This window comes from Alternaria viburni (genome assembly GCF_023758015.1).
Source record: "Alternaria viburni strain BMP 2772 chromosome Unknown scaffold_7, whole genome shotgun sequence".
In the NCBI taxonomy this organism is placed as follows: Eukaryota; Fungi; Ascomycota; class Dothideomycetes; order Pleosporales; family Pleosporaceae; genus Alternaria; species Alternaria viburni.
This window is the reverse complement of record NW_026055776.1, coordinates 585,627-601,550: the sequence shown is the minus strand read 5'-3', so window position 1 is coordinate 601,550 and position 15,924 is coordinate 585,627. Positions and strand designations below refer to the sequence as shown.

At 52.7% G+C, this 15,924-nt stretch overlaps 7 protein-coding genes and 2 non-coding genes across 9 annotated transcripts; 4 read left to right on the top strand and 5 right to left on the bottom strand.

Annotated features, from left to right (window-relative positions):
- Nucleotides 1-374: 374 nt before the first annotated feature.
- J4E79_004163 (uncharacterized protein) lies at nucleotides 375-723 on the bottom strand (the record flags this gene model as incomplete). Its single annotated transcript, XM_049353051.1, has 2 exons — nucleotides 375-523; nucleotides 573-723. The coding sequence occupies 2 exons, from the start codon at nucleotides 721-723 to the stop codon at nucleotides 375-377; spliced, it is 300 nt and encodes a 99-aa protein (XP_049212430.1).
- Nucleotides 724-1,596: 873 nt separating this feature from the next.
- Nucleotides 1,597-5,298, bottom strand: J4E79_004162 (uncharacterized protein; the record flags this gene model as incomplete). Its single annotated transcript, XM_049353050.1, has 5 exons — nucleotides 1,597-2,574; nucleotides 2,626-4,030; nucleotides 4,080-4,501; nucleotides 4,856-4,876; nucleotides 5,083-5,298. 5 exons carry the CDS (start codon nucleotides 5,296-5,298, stop codon nucleotides 1,597-1,599), a joined length of 3,042 nt encoding a protein of 1,013 aa, XP_049212429.1.
- A 2,128-nt stretch (nucleotides 5,299-7,426) lies between these two features.
- Nucleotides 7,427-8,608, top strand: J4E79_004161 (uncharacterized protein; the record flags this gene model as incomplete). The annotated part of the gene is made up of 3 exons (XM_049353049.1): nucleotides 7,427-7,853; nucleotides 7,910-8,251; nucleotides 8,301-8,608. The coding sequence occupies 3 exons, from the start codon at nucleotides 7,427-7,429 to the stop codon at nucleotides 8,606-8,608; spliced, it is 1,077 nt and encodes a 358-aa protein (XP_049212428.1).
- Nucleotides 8,609-9,034: 426 nt separating this feature from the next.
- J4E79_004160 (uncharacterized protein) lies at nucleotides 9,035-10,108 on the top strand (the record flags this gene model as incomplete). The annotated part of the gene is made up of 2 exons (XM_049353048.1): nucleotides 9,035-9,251; nucleotides 9,297-10,108. The coding sequence occupies 2 exons, from the start codon at nucleotides 9,035-9,037 to the stop codon at nucleotides 10,106-10,108; spliced, it is 1,029 nt and encodes a 342-aa protein (XP_049212427.1).
- Nucleotides 10,109-12,152: 2,044 nt separating this feature from the next.
- On the top strand, nucleotides 12,153-12,560 carry J4E79_004159 (uncharacterized protein; the record flags this gene model as incomplete). Its single annotated transcript, XM_049353047.1, has 2 exons — nucleotides 12,153-12,287; nucleotides 12,402-12,560. 2 exons carry the CDS (start codon nucleotides 12,153-12,155, stop codon nucleotides 12,558-12,560), a joined length of 294 nt encoding a protein of 97 aa, XP_049212426.1.
- A 379-nt stretch (nucleotides 12,561-12,939) lies between these two features.
- J4E79_004158 (uncharacterized protein) lies at nucleotides 12,940-13,617 on the top strand (the record flags this gene model as incomplete). The annotated part of the gene is made up of 1 exon (XM_049353046.1): nucleotides 12,940-13,617. One exon carries the CDS (start codon nucleotides 12,940-12,942, stop codon nucleotides 13,615-13,617), a length of 678 nt encoding a protein of 225 aa, XP_049212425.1.
- A 361-nt stretch (nucleotides 13,618-13,978) lies between these two features.
- On the bottom strand, nucleotides 13,979-14,460 carry J4E79_004157 (uncharacterized protein; the record flags this gene model as incomplete). The annotated part of the gene is made up of 2 exons (XM_049353045.1): nucleotides 13,979-14,347; nucleotides 14,401-14,460. The coding sequence occupies 2 exons, from the start codon at nucleotides 14,458-14,460 to the stop codon at nucleotides 13,979-13,981; spliced, it is 429 nt and encodes a 142-aa protein (XP_049212424.1).
- A 733-nt stretch (nucleotides 14,461-15,193) lies between these two features.
- On the bottom strand, nucleotides 15,194-15,281 carry J4E79_004156. The gene has a single exon. It is a non-coding gene; the product is annotated as a tRNA-Gly (tRNA).
- Nucleotides 15,282-15,318: 37 nt separating this feature from the next.
- On the bottom strand, nucleotides 15,319-15,455 carry J4E79_004155. The gene has a single exon. It is a non-coding gene; the product is annotated as a tRNA-Arg (tRNA).
- Nucleotides 15,456-15,924: the final 469 nt, after the last annotated feature.

The following is a 15,924-nucleotide window of genomic DNA, read 5'->3' as shown; positions in this document are numbered from 1 at the left end:
AACATGACGCGCATAAAGCCGCCGCTGTTCTGAGACGACGTGCACGGGCAGGCCACACCCGCGGGGAAAGAGCCGCTGCAGGGTTCCTCCATCTTACCCTACGGTGATCACAGCACTCTGGCGTAGCAACCATCTGCAGTAGCGATACGTATGGCTATTGAATATGCCGGTGTTGCCCACAGTCAATGTTGAGGATGGGTTTAATGTGTTCTACATAAATCTGAATACTGATGGATTGTCTAGTAGACATTCTCATCTAACTCCACCCTGTTCGATCCTTGAGCAGACTCCAGACTCCAGTCGTATAATCATGAGCGCAATTAACTAATGGGCCATTCCTTCCAATTCATTGCCCTCTTCCTTCCCGATCCGGCCTACTCCTTGTTGTTCTGCGTGGTAACGATGCCATCCTCCTCGATCTCGCACTTGTACACGTCGCTCAACGTCGACACCATGTCGAGAGCGGCAGCGGGGGCCGTGGCAGCAAAGCCCTTGATGATGTTGTACTCGTGGGTAATGACGCCTAGAATTTTGTTAGCATATGTCCTCTACCGGTATCGCATGCCTCGTACCCTTGGCCTGTCGGATAGCCTCCTTGCTCTGCTCGACAATGTCGTCGGGTGTGTCGTTGGGCCAGCTGATGATGACGGAGCGGTGGGGTGCGCTTGCCATGACGAAGGCAGCGAGAAGCGCAACGAGGAAGGAGAAGATGGTGAAGCGCATTATGTCTTGGGCGACTGGGGGCTGCGGTTGCGGTGCCGGAAGACGGTGAAGAAGAGTGAGAGCGTCAGGCAGCCGTCTTATCGTATTAAAATGCTTTTGGACGTCGCGAGAGGTTTATTGGTGGTGCTCGGCGTGGTTTGTAAGTGTCTAGGAGCGACTGGGCAGGTGCATGTTTCAAATGGCTGGTCCCGAGCCGAAGGCCCAAAGCGCGTCATCGCCTCACATGTCACACGGCAGTCGCTCCGCTGGACCCCTCGTCACATCAACGCAACCTTGGCCACAATTCATTGCAACATCGTCACTGCCCTGTCTTTGTTGTTTCCATTCACCCCGACGATAGTACAACATCACGCAAATGCATATCAAGTTTGGAATATGATCCTGTATTCATGTACATAGACTTGCCACCTAGCTCCAGGCTCACGGCAAGTGCCATTGCAAGGGGTAGGTGAAAATGAAGAGGCCGCCCATACGGCGACAGTGCTCGTGCTGTTCGTTTTCGTGCTCATGCTGAAACGTTCCTTTTAGTGCACCAAGGTGCCGTATCGTGAAGACAAGTGATGGCTGGGGAAAATGAAGGGATAGAATACAATCAATGAAGGGGCAAGGGAAGAACGCCGTGTAGCCCAGATCCGTACGCCGAATGATGCCGAATGCTGCCGAGGCCGCGCGATGATGCTCGTGTAGTTCGTACTATACAAGATCGATCCGCCCAATCAGACAGACAGGGACCGATACATGGAAGAAAGATCAAACCATCAAGATGACAACGCCAACACCAGTGTACTCTACTGGTAAGCATGTTGCGTAGTGATGTGCTTTTGGACAGACCGTAGCTCGTCAAATCATAACCTCGTTGACCGCTTGGCTCTTCTAGAACCAGCTGCCGTTACCGCCGTTGGCCTGAGGGATGCCGTACTGGTGCTGCTGCTGGTAGCCAGCGTAGCCCTGGCGGTTGTCCTGAACAGGGTTGTGCATGTGGTGCGGGTTGCTCAAGCGATGCGGCTGACGGTGAGGTTGAGGTGAGATGATGCTCGGACCATAGTTTGCGGTTGCCGTATACATGGGTGTCTGGTAGCCAGAGGAACCGTTGGGAGGCTGGTACTGTGCCGGGGCCTGGTTGAAGACCGAGCTCGACTCAGAACCTGGCCCAGCGCCGGGCGAACCTTGACCAGATGAAGTACGGCCAGTGTAGGCAGCCAGGCGGCTCTCGCGCTCGCTAACCTTGCTCATGATGCGACGACCGTAAGGGGTCTGGCGGATGGATGGGAGAATCGGACGCATGGCCTCGATCAGGTGCACGCACAGCTCGGCGGGAGCAAACTCGAGTGCAGTCTGGATAACGTAGTTGCCGTAAGAGTCGCGCATGAGCTGCTCGAGCTGCTCGACGTCAAGCAACTCCTCAATCATCATGCCCTTGACGTGCGGCTCAGCGCAGCGGATGCACTTCTCGATGACGTTGGAACTGAACTTCTGCTTAGACAACTCGCAAATCTTGGTCTGGAAGCCCTGGCACATAGGGGTCGTGAAGGCCGCATCGTTGAGGTCGAGGATGTACTGAACCACGTAGTTGCCAAATGGATCCTGCACAAGGTGGAAGCTGTGGGCAGTGATCTTGCGGATCAAATCGACCTTCTGGAAACCGACGGCGTGATCAATGCAACGCTGAAGAACACAGCATCCATGGCGGTGGGTACCAACAGTGATGCAGTTCTCGCCTACAGCATCGAAGATGAACTGGGCCTCCACGGACTTGAGGTGGTTCAGGCACTTCTGAATGACGTGGTTGCCGTTCAGATCCTGGATGAGATCGACGACCTGTCCAGATAATGCGTGAATAATCATCTGAGTCTGGGGACGAATTAGCTCGGAAGTGGGAGAATACCGGGGGTCGTAACATACCTGATCATCGGTGGAGATGAACTCGATCATCTTCTGCAAAGCGCGAGTGCCGTGCTGATTGAACGCGATCTGAACCATCGCAGGAGAAGCGTTGCGGACAAGAGTGTTGCGCTGCTCATCGTTGCAGTACTCTAGTAACTTCTGGCAGAGGTAGTTGCCGAAAGGATCAGTCATGAGTTCAACGACGTGAGGGGCAGTCTCATCAAAGATGATCTGGATGTTCTCCGCGTTGCGTTCCTCGAGCTTCTTCTGCAGGAACCGACAACCATGCTGATCCTTGCACAAACTGTAGATCTCGTGACGGGGCATGGTCTTCAGATCGTAGTTCATGTACTTGTTGGCGTCGTTCTGCAGACGACGGCTCTGAATGACGCGAGCCTGGCTGTCCTGTACGCGACCGCCTGGGCCATAGGTAGCGTATGGGTTGTACTGCGACGGTCCGTTACCGTACATGTTGGTGGGAGCGTAAGCAGTGGGTCCACCGTACTGAGGACCGGGCCCACCTCCAAGGTTGAGACCATTTAAAGCACCGTTCAGCATGTTCATACCGTATCCATAGTATCCTGGGTTGGCAGCGGAAACACTCGAGTACTGTGACATGGCTGGCGAACCGACAGTCGACGAGACTCCGCCGTTGCCGTTGGCAGCTGAAGTCATACCAGGACCGAAAGGTGCAGCGCTTGCGTGCAAGCCTGACTGCGGAGAACGGTAATCAGACTCGCGATTACCGAGTGAGAGGTCGCGGCTGTTACGGTTGGACAGGACATTTGACGGAATGCGACCAAGGCTAGCGTTGTGGTTGTGGAACTGCTGCGAGTGCGTGAAACCGATACTATTGGCACCGTTCGCTCCATTCTTCAGGGTCGGAACGTCGTTTGTTGAGTACGACTGAGTCAACTTGGGCATGCCGTTGGTCGGGCCGCCGTAACTGGAGCGCTTGGACTCGTTGGCCTTGGGGCTGAAGCTGAACTCGACCGAGCGACGGTTGTTCTTGGGTGTAGTCTCGGCGCCGTTGGATCGACCGGACTCATAGTCGTCCATCTGAGAAGCTTTACGGAAAGTGTTAGCAGGAAGGGACTGTTGAGCCTGACGATGACGGTGTCCGTTCCAAGCAGTGGACTGAGCATCCGGGCCAGGGGACTGTGAAAGGGCCAAATCAAGTGCAGCGGAAGAGGCAGAGAGGTTCGTACCATTACCAGCACCATCGCGGCGGACCAAGACTGGGAAGTCGTCCTTGGTATTACCCATCTGGAGGAAAGCCTTCTGATCTTGAGTGGCAGCTGATGCGTCATCACCAAACAAGAAGCCGGCAGTATCAATATGACCAAGAAGCGAGCCCACATCTGGAAGATTTCCGCGGTTGCCGTAGTCCATTCTAGTAACGGGCATGGACATACGGTTGTTCCTATTTGGGTTAGCAGTGTTTGAGGTGATGTTGTGCTGGGCCAACTTACTTGCGCGCGGCCGGACTCAGAGGAGTAAAGTCGTCGTTCTCAAAGTCGTCGTGCTCCTCCTCAGAGTTGCGACGGGATCCTGGCATCGAGTGCGAAGGCAAGTTGCCGTTGCTCTGGAAGTTGGCGGGAGGGGAAGTGACCTGGGAGTTGGCACGGCTACCGCGTGTGGTCATACCCGGGTTGATACTGGACATGCTGAAACGGTTCGGACGCGACAAAGCGGACGGGAACCCGTTGCTCTCGTTGTACTCGGGCGGGGTAGTGGGCTGGCTATGCGCAGGTCCGCCGTAGTGAGCATCAGCCGAGAATCGGTTGGTGTCACTCTCGCCGTGCTGGGCCTGCAAGTTGAGGAGCTCCATCTCAGCGTCGAATCGCCGTTTTGCTTCTTTGAGATACTCGTGTTCGATCCGTTTTCTCTCAAGCTAGCAAGCTGTTAGCTGGTCACACGGACCGGCGAGGGTGTTTGAGCGCGTTTGTCGTGAGGCAACAGCGTCGCTCGTGACGTAAGACGATGCAGATGGGAAGAGATGAGGATATAGATAGGGAATAGAGTCTCAAATGAGACAGAGAAATGTACAGGAGTAATGATAGCAAAGCTAGCTTTTGGAGAGGCGGACTTTTGTGGTGGTGTAGGAGAGACAAAGGCAAAAGACAATTGTTGGTCAATATGGGCGTCGCCTGGACAGGTAGCCTTGGCAACGACTGCAATCTTACTTCCAGTAGGATTTGTGGGTGACAAGTGAGAGACGCAGAAAGACGCAGTGAAGTAGACTTACAACTTGGAGCTTGTGGTACGTCTGTTGGGATTGGTCGTTAGCCCGAATTCTTGGTCACCGCGTATGTACAATAGCTAACGGACAGCAGCTCTACCAACGCAGTCATACTATGTCGTTTCAAGTATATCCGACATGGCTGTGGCAGCTGCTGAGTACCGACATGCGAAGCGCCGCGGAGCCCCAGCACTGAACATCCGCCTCTTATCTGTACGAGAGTGCCCACATACCGCTGTAGTAAACTCGGCCGGCTCAGCCGCTTGTCTACGTTGTTGTCCGATTGGCGACAGAGGCGTGCTCATGGTCGGAATGTTGTTGGTCGTGAAGCGGCGCTGCAGGGTCGCGCGGCCATCGCCGTTCTGAGCGGCGCGATTCAGGGAAAGGAACGACTGCTCTTCGCGCGGGGATCTGAGGCCGTTGCCTCCTCCCATGCCTTGGTAGGCCATACTGGCTAGAATACTAGAAATACACTGCCGTCACGTCAGCGCGACTGCCCTGGGAGCTGGTGTGGGGGATTGGCGGGCGGTGTGAAGTTCACATGGCAGCCGCGACCGCTTCGCTGGAGACACGGAAGGCGCATTTACATACAGATAATTCGTACACGGGGCAAATGCCCTTGCTGCCCTCGCTGCTCGCTGTTCGTGGTCGTACAGAGTCGGGACGGAAGCGTGGTTGGAGGCTCGGTACGTAGGCACGAACGGAAGTCGATGTGGTGCGGGTCGCAGCAGCGCGCACTCGATGGCCTATGCACAGCACGAGTCGTGGGTAAGGACAGTCGGAGCAAGTCTGGAAGGGTTGGCCAGCAGTTCAACTTCAGGCGCCGAAAGAGCAAGTCTATAGATGGAGCGGGAGTGGAGCGTTGGACTCGAAAGCTCAGGGTCCATCACTGATCAGGGGACGATGTGGCGCTCCAACTAGTGCTGGGTGGGATTCCGCACATATTGCCCATCTGCTGGTCGCGTACTCTGCCCAATTGAGGTTTTGGACCCTCCTGTTCTCCCGCAGCTGTCTACTGTACATGCGCAGCTACTGTAGAGACTATCTAGCACGCAAACGCGCATCGCATCCCAGGATTAAACATGCGTTGTAGTCATGGCTTCGCAACGCGGTGCTAATCGAATCTGGCAACCCACCTTCTGTGTGTCGTCCCAGCCTTTGATGCTGTCACAGCCTTCCGCTATCCAACGCGGCCCACTCTAACTCGATATGCGCGGCAAACGTGGTTCTGAATGCTTCTCTACAGCGCGTTCCAGGCCCCTGGAGTGGGATGGAGATGCCGGCGGGCGGTGCGCAATGCCCTCACGTCATCCGGCAGCTCTTCGCCCAAGAGTCCCCCAGCCAGTCAGGGTTGCAGCATCTAGTAGTACCGCAATAAGTACTAGGAGGGGCAGTGTAGCTTCCACGGCCGAAGGACTGGCGGGGCATCGATCGTCTCAAACACCGACGTATGCCGCTACGCGTGCCGCGCCATTCTGGTAGACATGTCGTGCAGGAGGACTGAGTGTGTCTCTCACTGTCTTCTGCTGCCGAAGGTTTGGTTTATTTGTCAGTAGGCGACATCGACCGACACTTGTTCGATTCCCTGGCTTTGCATCTCACCAAATGCCCATCTCTTTGCGACAATGGCGATCTTTATAAATGAGGCGCCTCGTTCTCCCATGCAGCCGATGCGGTTAGATGGGCCTGACCGCTCTCGTTTCAGAATAGAGAACCAGGCATTTCCCCGCACGTACCTTGCATCCGCCAATCAGCAGAGGAATCAGGGTGGGCTCCGTGGAACCGGCTAAAAGCAGGCCAAAGCGGTGCTCCTCTATGTAACATGGCCAGAGGAAGTAACGCATCCAGAGGCATCGAGCGCAATTGATGTCTGGTTGGCAGGCTGTTATTTGCGACTTCCTCATAAAGTTTGTCGAAGCAGGAAGCAGCAACACGTGTGCCATCGACCAATCCGGTAGCCACGCCATCGGACCTCTGCACCCGAGAAGCAATGCACGGCTGCGCCTGCCGTTCCTATTTGCCACCCTACACAGCATTCCTGCAGAATAGCCTCGGAGACTGATGCAGGGTGCCAGTGACTGCACCATGGGGTGTGCATTGTCACCGAAGTGGCTGCGTTCTTCGAAGGATCATCCAGGTTGCAACGAAGAAAAAGAAAGATTTTGCGAGGCACGTCATGTTCTATCACATATAGTAAACGCGCAGTTTACCTTAGCAATCTTGGTGGCTTTGCTGGTACGCATGCTTATACACTTTCATAAGTGCCCTGTGAGGCTGCCTACAAGTAAAGAGTCTTGCAATATTTTCCCTAGACCTTACTGGATACTCCTCTTTTCGAACGAAACTTTCTTACAGTGTCTAGTTGCACAAGCAGAAGGGAATGCGAAGCCGAGGCTGCGACGTCGTCGGCTCCAAGCCCGCTCAACTAGACACTGTTGGCGTCGTATGGTCCCCTCTTTCGACGCGAACGGACCCGCAGCGCGCTATATAGACCTGGAGATCATGCATAAGTGACATATCCGATGGAATGCTCAGGTTGCGCACTTCGACCTCTAAACTTTTGAAGCGAATGTAGATATGTCGAAATTACTACACCACATTCTTAATATCGCTGGAACAACTGCTGGTCATATCACGCTCAACCCTCTAGTCACGGCCGCTCTACTCTGGGTATTGACGAAAGGACCTACACAACTTCGCAGCCAACTTACAACTCGGATCCGCGCACTTCGGGACCCGTTTCGCTATGCACAGCTCGTGAAGGCTTTGAAGTGGTGCCTGATAGCTGGAACAGCAAGAGTCGTCAACAAGCAGCTTAATCATGTTGCCCTGAACGCAGGCAGATTGCGAAGTGAAAAGGCGAGATGGAACTGGAGCCGGGAGGTCGCAGTCATCACAGGAGGCTGCAGTGGTATTGGAGAGCTGGTAGTGAAGAGGTTGATCAACAAGGGAATCAGAGTGGCAGTGCTAGACATTCAGCAATTGCCTCCAAGTTTGCAAGGATGTAAGACACATGAATACTCACTACGCTGAGCTGCCTGGTACTAACGAAGACGACAGACGCCGGCCTCAAGTTCTTCAAGTGTGACATCACCGACTCCTCTGAAGTCTACTCAGTCGCCGAGAAGGTCAAAGAAACGATGGGGGCACCTACCATCCTCATCAATAATGCAGGGCTTCTGGCATCCCACACCATCCTCACTACGTCCGACGCGTACCTCCGAAAGATCTTCGATGTAAACGTCCTCAGCAACTGGTACACCACCAAAGCTTTCCTGCCAGACATGCTCCGACACAACAAGGGCCATATCGTGACGATCGCAAGCACGGCAAGCTTCATCGGTGTCGCTGGCCTGGCAGATTATACAGCGACGAAGGCGGCTATTCTAAGCTTCCACGAAAGTATGTTCCTTGTCCCATCTCTTAGCTGCAGTATGCTGACCCAAGTTAGCGCTCACCCAGGAACTCAAGCACCACTACAACAGCCCAAACGTTCTCACGACTTCCATACACCCTAATTGGGTCCGTACACCTTTGATAGAACCTGTGGAGCAGGAACTCAAGAGGCGAGGTTCTCCCATTCTTGAGCCGACTGCTGTTGCCGATGCAATTGTCGGACAAATCATGAGCTGCAGCGGTGGCCAGATCATCTTACCAAGCGCTGCGGGCAAGGTCAGCATGCTGAGGGGATTGCCGAATTGGGTACAGGAGAGTATCAGAAGCGGCGTGAGCAAGACCATCCACAATACCGTGAAATAAGTTTAATGGAATTCTGTGTGCGAGATTTCGAAACTTTAGCGTGTTGTGCTAGGAAGTACCACACCCATCACGCACTGCATGCGGCCCCCGGGAAGAAATGTGCTGGCCTCGGCGGCACTCATGCAGCGAAACGCTTTGTGTGGTGGTACGAACATGGCTTGCCGGTGCGAACCAACCCTTTACAGTAGGTTTGGGGAGAAAGCGTAGAAAACTGCATGCACTGTGCCGTGCCCTACGCATGAGGTGTGTGTGGGCTTTGCCGTGGTGCAGGTGTGCCGGTGCCATTCACATCGCTAGCGTAGGTATCGGTGAGTCGCGTCGGAAGCGCCGAGGAACGCGTCGCGTCTCACTCAATCGACCACTTTACTACAACGACACACAACATCGCCCATACCATCTCAGCCGCTAAAAGAAACGACGGAAAACATGGCAGAACCACAAGAAGATGTTCAGATGGACACCCAAGACATTGAGCTGGAAACACCACCTTCGGATGTCTTCATGGCACCTTCAATATCCAAATCAGGCATTCTTGGCGGGAAGTCATATTCGCACTTCTCGCCCATACCCAAACAGATTGCAGACGACATGTCTGGAGAAGTCGTGCTAGGTGTCGATGAGGCTGGACGAGGTCCTGTTTTAGGTACTAGTCCCCTGTGGAAGTCTTCTTCGTCGCTAACACATGCAGGCCCGATGGTGTACGCCCTCTTTTACCTACCGATTGAACTCCACCATTCCCTTCTTGCCGAAACGCACCACTTTGACGATTCCAAAGTCCTTACTCCCGAAGTCCGCTCGAATCTGATGCGCAAATTGTGCACCCAAGGCTCAGATCTCTACGAAGCTGGCGGATGGGCAACACGTGTAATGTCTGCGCAAGATATCTCAGCGCACATGCTGTCCCCGAATGTGTACAATCTCAATGCGCAAGCCATGGATGCGACAATCGACCTGATCAAGGGAGTGCTGGCACAAGGCGTCAATGTCAAGGAGATCTACATCGACACAATTGGCAGACCAGAAATCTATCAGAAGAAGCTAGAGAGGATTTGGCCTACGATACGGATCACAGTCGCGAAGAAGGCCGACAGCCTATACCCCGTGGTCAGTGCAGCATCGGTATGCGCCAAAGTCACCCGAGACGCAGCCCTAGATGTCTGTTACGAACCCTACCAGAAGCGCAACACAGCGGCGAACGAAGATGCCGAAGTCAAGGTGGCTTGGGGCTCTGGGTATCCATCGGACGCGCGGACAACCACCTGGCTGAAGCAGAATATGGATCCTTTCTTTGGTTGGGGTAGCGAGACGCGCTTTTCGTGGGGAACTGCGAAAGAGCTGCTGGAAGGGAAGAAAGCAGATGTCGCTATCGACTGGCCTGCCGAAGATGACGGCAACGACATGCGCATGACGGACTTCTTCAGCGGCAAGAATGAAGGCGGCGGAGACGAATTGGTCGACTGGTTCGGGAAGCGTGTTACGCAGGAGATGGACGTATTTTGAACGCTTCATTACAGAGACTGACACCACGAGAACCGCTGAGAGAACAAAACATGCAGGGCACAATGATCGGGCGCATTTATCGGTCCGTTCCAGACCCGCACAGGGCGTCAATATTGCAAGCAGGGTCTACCAACCGGTCAGCCCTACAGAAGCAACGTCATGCCCCGACCATGGGTTTGACTCGGTTGACGTACCCGCCCGCGAGTAAATATACCATCCAGGCAACACAGGCAACCTTTGAAGGCTTCATCTTCCCCATGAACCGGATAAAAGACATGATAAATCATACTAAAGCCATTTTAACGAAAAAGGTCGGCTGCTCAGTCGAACAAGTTTTGGTTTTTCGGTATTCAAAGTTTGGAGTGCGTGCGTGTCGGTAATTGACTGTACCAACGGTTGTACATACAGTGCACCAACCATGGGCGAAAGCCCGCGCTTCACAACAACAACCGTGCTCCAACCATGTCATTATATAGAAAACTCGAGTCACCGCCTCTGCACCGCCTTCTTGGACTCCCTGTACTTGTCAGCCCCAAACGCATACTTTACACCAGACACTGAAGACGTAATATCTTTGGCGCAATCACTCGACGCTTTGTCTACCTAATCTTATCAGGCGCAACCTATCTTTACAACAGAAAATACTACAGTTCTCAAAATGCACAACGGCGACCTCGTTTATCAGACCCTTTCCCGAGAACTTAGCGGGTCCAGGCCGAATGGACGGAGAGGAGGAATAGCGAAGCGCGGAGAAGGTAGCCCATCCATAACACCTACCCGCCACGAGCAAGACACCGAAGCCTCGTACTTCCAGGGCGCGACGTTCACCAAAGAAGATGAAGAACCCAATCTCGACGCATATCCTCCCTCGCCACCGCTATCGCCCAAAACGACAGTACCACCAAAAGCGCCAACGAGACACCTCGCGGAACGCAAACGTGGCCATGTGCGTCATCGCACATCGTTGAAGCGCAGATCGAGCTGGAATCCGAATCTCAAGCAAGAGTTCCTACGACGGGCTTCGATCGACTCTATAATCGCGCCGTTCAAAGACACGATATGGCTTGACTCAGACCGTGGGGTCACATCTGTGCGAAGGAGGAGCAGCGCGATGACTACCGGCGCCAGATCAATATCACCTCGTAGTCATGGAGACAGACGCAAGCCGCGGAAGCAGTCGACACTGCTGCACCCATCGTCGCCGGATGTCAAACCTGTGGCTGATATCACTCCTGTCCATGCTGCCCCCGTGTTCAGAGGGACACATGGGTGGGATGCGTCAGTCGACTTTCCGACTCTTCGACCTGCTATGCCGGCCAGGAAAGGCTCATCGCTTTTACATCCATCGCGCCCTTCGATCGACACTCTTGAACATAGGGAGCTGAAGACTGTCTTCTCTTTGCCGCCGAACCGTCTATGGGAAGATAACCGTCGCCGCTGAAACCCTCGTTCACTGGAGCTTCAGCTTTTTGAACCAGCAGCTGCCACGCTTTTCATGATGTCGTCCCTGTCATGTGAACGTCAGTTGAACGAAGTTGCGGTGGTAATCCGGTCAATGTACCTAGGTACAAAGTCACTACTAGTGCCACACCAACGTTCATCCGGCTTAGTGTTCCCCGCATTCATTCAACGTTTATGCTTCAGTCGCCACTGCCGTTTATAAGTCGGCTGGTGTTTTGTTCTCATTCCACAAAACTTGCATCGCACTACATCCGCTCCCAACGATAGTGTATCACCAAAGGGCGAGACCATGACACCACGAAACACAAACTTACCTTCGCGCCGCGACTTTCTCAGGGACAACCTCGTCGTCCACGACAAATGCGCTATCTGTACAGAGCCATTCGATACGGAACATCAAGCAGCATCCATCAAGACAACGAATTGCCAACACACATTTGGAATAGAATGTCTGACCCGGTGGATAGAATCCGACCGGGACAACCACAACACCTGTCCCATCTGCAGAGAACAACTATTCTCTAAAATCGACAAGCCCGAATTTGTCGAAGGAGCACGAGACATAGTAGGCCCACATTACACAATGGCCCACCAGATCCAGACCTGGCACCCGGCCAAGACATTCGTCAAGAACATGTGGCGTGCCATGTACAGGCTCTACGAACGAGATCAGGTCATTTACGACTCTGACATTGAAGAGCATATCAACGCTAGGATGGTTCCTGGTTTCTATATATTCAGTGACCATTGGCCTGGAATCAGGGAACAAGCTCAGAGGATGGTGCAAGAACACTATAGGAATGGAAGCTATGTTCCGCTCATAGGAATGCAGCTTAGGTTTTACTTGTACAACGTCGAGAGCGTGTTGGAATGGCAGATTGGAGACGAAGAATCGGAACATGAGGTGTCAGGTGATGAACCATCAGATGATGAGGCGTCAGATGTTGAAGATGACGACGATGATATGTCGATGGCGGATTCGACGGAGTAAAATGTCTAGGAAGCTTTCGGTCAGCTCTGTCACCTGCTTTGCGCGCTCTGTACCAAAGTCGAGCGCTCTTTCTTATTTGCGAGTCGGAGACGCCCGATAACTGTAGTCGTACATGCGGCGTTACCATTTCCATTCTTTTCTGTATCAAAGCCTCACGATAGTGTACCGTACGGTTCCCGCCGCTTCTTAGCAATTTGGCACTGCGCAAAGCCATCTGCGCGCTCTTACCGCATTGGGCCAATTTCACACTCACCACGAAACCCATACCGCGGCTTCACCGCTAGTGACGTTCTGTTGCCAAGATATTCGGGATACAAACAACGCCTGCCTTTTGCCAACCTGACTACTTACACCTTCCGGATCCGCCAGCACCAAGACCATGGGCACGCCATTGAAGGATCGCGAGACTTTCCTCAGTCAGGGCATCGAGAACAATATGACGTGCTTCATCTGCGACCGTTTCCTCACAGGTGAAGACCGCACACGACCTTCTTACTGCTTTCGGATCGCTGATGAGTTTTTCACAGACCAAGATACAACCAGCCGCATACTCACCACCTTGCACAACTGTCATGGAGTCTACTGCGGGCCGTGTCTCGTTGAACACTTGAAATACAACAATACTTGTCCGGTCCACACGCATGTGATCCTCTTCGAGCTCCCTCGCCGGCCTGAGTTCGTATCTGGAGAGCGCAGTGTCCCCGATACCATCGACGGGATCACAGACGAAATCGAAGCTGAAAAATTCGTCAGCAAGTTAGTCTCCGCCACCAAACAACTTTACGACTACGAGCAGATTTTCGACTCCGACATCAAAGAGAAGATCAAAGAAGTTCTAGATGTCATCGCCGAATGCTTCAATCACAAGGATGGCTTGATAATCAAGGACGAGCATATGGCTGGTGTCATGGACGTCGCTAGAGAAATTGTCAAGATGCACTTCAAGAATCGGGAGTCGGCTTCTGGATTCTGGGATGAACCATTGGATGTCTGGGTACAGAGACTTGGCGCGGCAGTAGGATGGAAATATCCGATCGTACATTATAACAACTGGTAGTACATACTCTACTATCGGACATCAGCTGTCTTCGACACCGGAAACAGCGAGCGAGGATGACACAATGATGCGTTGAAGAGAAGCTGGTTATGCGGTTGAGCTACTGTCTACCGATCCTTGAATGGCTGTCGCAGATAGGCTATACGATCGAGCTTTCAATCGTAGCTTCCAAGTGTATACAGAAGACAGGCATGAAAGTTCTAGTCTCATCTCAACTTCCCAGTCAAACTGTGATAGCATAGTACCAATGTATTGTCGATAAGAACTCCCGATAACCTAAACTTCTACTGCCATTTTTATCAGCGTGCTCAAAATCCACATCAATCACCCAAATCTAACAGTCTCTTCTCAAGCGCCCGTCTTACTTGCGCCTCGAGTTCGCCTCAAACACCTTCCACTCCTCGACCGACTCCAGTAATCTCTCCTTGCTCCAACCTCTTTCCAATCCCAATTTGTATGCGGCGCATGCGCTTTGGTAGATGTTGAGATCGTCGATCTTCAGAAGCTCACTGGATGCCGAGCGCTTGACTTCCTGCTTCAACTGGTAATTGGCAGTTGCCATGGGGAGCTGCATGGCGGTTGACATCGCCTCGGCGATGCTTTCCCCAAAACCTTTCGCGTGGCCGATATTGGAGTCAGTTGGTGTTTTGGCTGATATGAGCTCGCCGTCATCTTTGGCTTTGTTGCTGACTGCTCTTAGTGGATTTGTGAAGCCCAAGTCTTGCAGCGTCTGACAAGGTTAGTCGCTGAAATCGTGCAAGTGTGCAGTTGGACGTCGCTTACTTGGTTTTTTTCTTTCGCTGTTGCTGGTTCGCGGTATGGGAGGCTCTTGTTGGGATTCATGGTGGTTCGGTGCAGTTCTTGAGCGATTGCCTGTGGTTGCGGTACTGGCTCAGGCGGGTAATCGTATGGCTTGATGATATAGGGAACGAAAAGTGGCTGCCCGCGATTACTGGGATTATCTGAGACATCCCAGTTGATCACCGAGTGATTGCAAGAGCGGTGTACCCAGGTCTCTCTTACCTTCTTCACCAATCCAAGGATCGCTCTGTGAACAGCGCAGTCTAGGAATGATTGAAATTCCATACACTCCGAACAAAGGCAACACGTCGACATCGTCTGCAACTGCAGTAGTAGCGCGAATCACTTGTCGTTGGGTGATGTTGTGCGCAGTGAGGTTTAAGATAGTGACTTCGCAAAGAGTGGCTGGTGCATTTTGTAGAAGTATACCACGATGTACCGAGATGTCATGAATAAGTCGATAGTAACCTTCGCAGTGAGTAACCAGAACCTACTTCATATCTCTAGAGTTCGCGATGAGACATGCGAGGTCGTGAAGCAGAACATGTAAGACAGTCGAAAGATAACTTATTTGCAGCGGAGTCGTTACGCAGCAAAATCATAAGCTTAGACATGAATCATGACTCCCGCGTACATTCTACTTTCTTGGTTCAAGGGTCGTAGTGTTGGTGTTCCGCGAATCCTCAAGAATATTCCATCTTCCCCAACTCGACCACCATCGTCTCCCACCACCACCACAACAACACCGCGACGACGTCTAGAACAGCAAAAAGAATGCATCGGCCGGGAATCGAACCCGGGGCTAGCCGAAACTGTCCTGTGAAGGATGGCAACGGCTAATTTTACCACTAAACCACCGATGCGAAAAGATGGATGCTAAGACAGCTGGAGCTGTGAATGTGACCTAACCAGGGGTCGCAGCGGGGTTGTCAGCTTTGCGATTCGAATAGGAGGCTTCTGAGAGCTACTTACAACCTGGAATCTCTTGATATCGAACGGAGTCGTAGTCAAGCGCCTTGCCATTGGGCCATTAGGCCAGTTGTTGCTTAGTAATGATGGAAGGTTGTCGTTTGTAATCGTATATAATGACATCCAGCAACCAATAACGAGGATTGAAGTTTGCTGATATGCAAGAGGTGGTTTGGTGGGGCAGTGTCGCGGCAAACTTTTCTCTAGTGAGGGGATTCGATGGTGGGGCATGTCGACCGACCCTGTTAGGAACACCATTTTCATTACCTGAGCACATCTGCAACTGTCTCTACCTGCGTGGTTTAGTTAGCATGTACAGATTTGGCAACATGCTTCGGATACCTTTTATGTTCCTCGATGAACCCCGTGTCAGTCCAATTGTTAGAGCTGGTACCTACGACTACGCCGGAATCGACCGAGCTTCAGACTCTGATCCAGCAAGGCGAAGTATCTTCGACGTGGGCCATAAAAGATTCCAAAACATTCCCATGGTATGGTAACCATTCTGTTTAGTCCCATGAACAAACTCTGGGCATC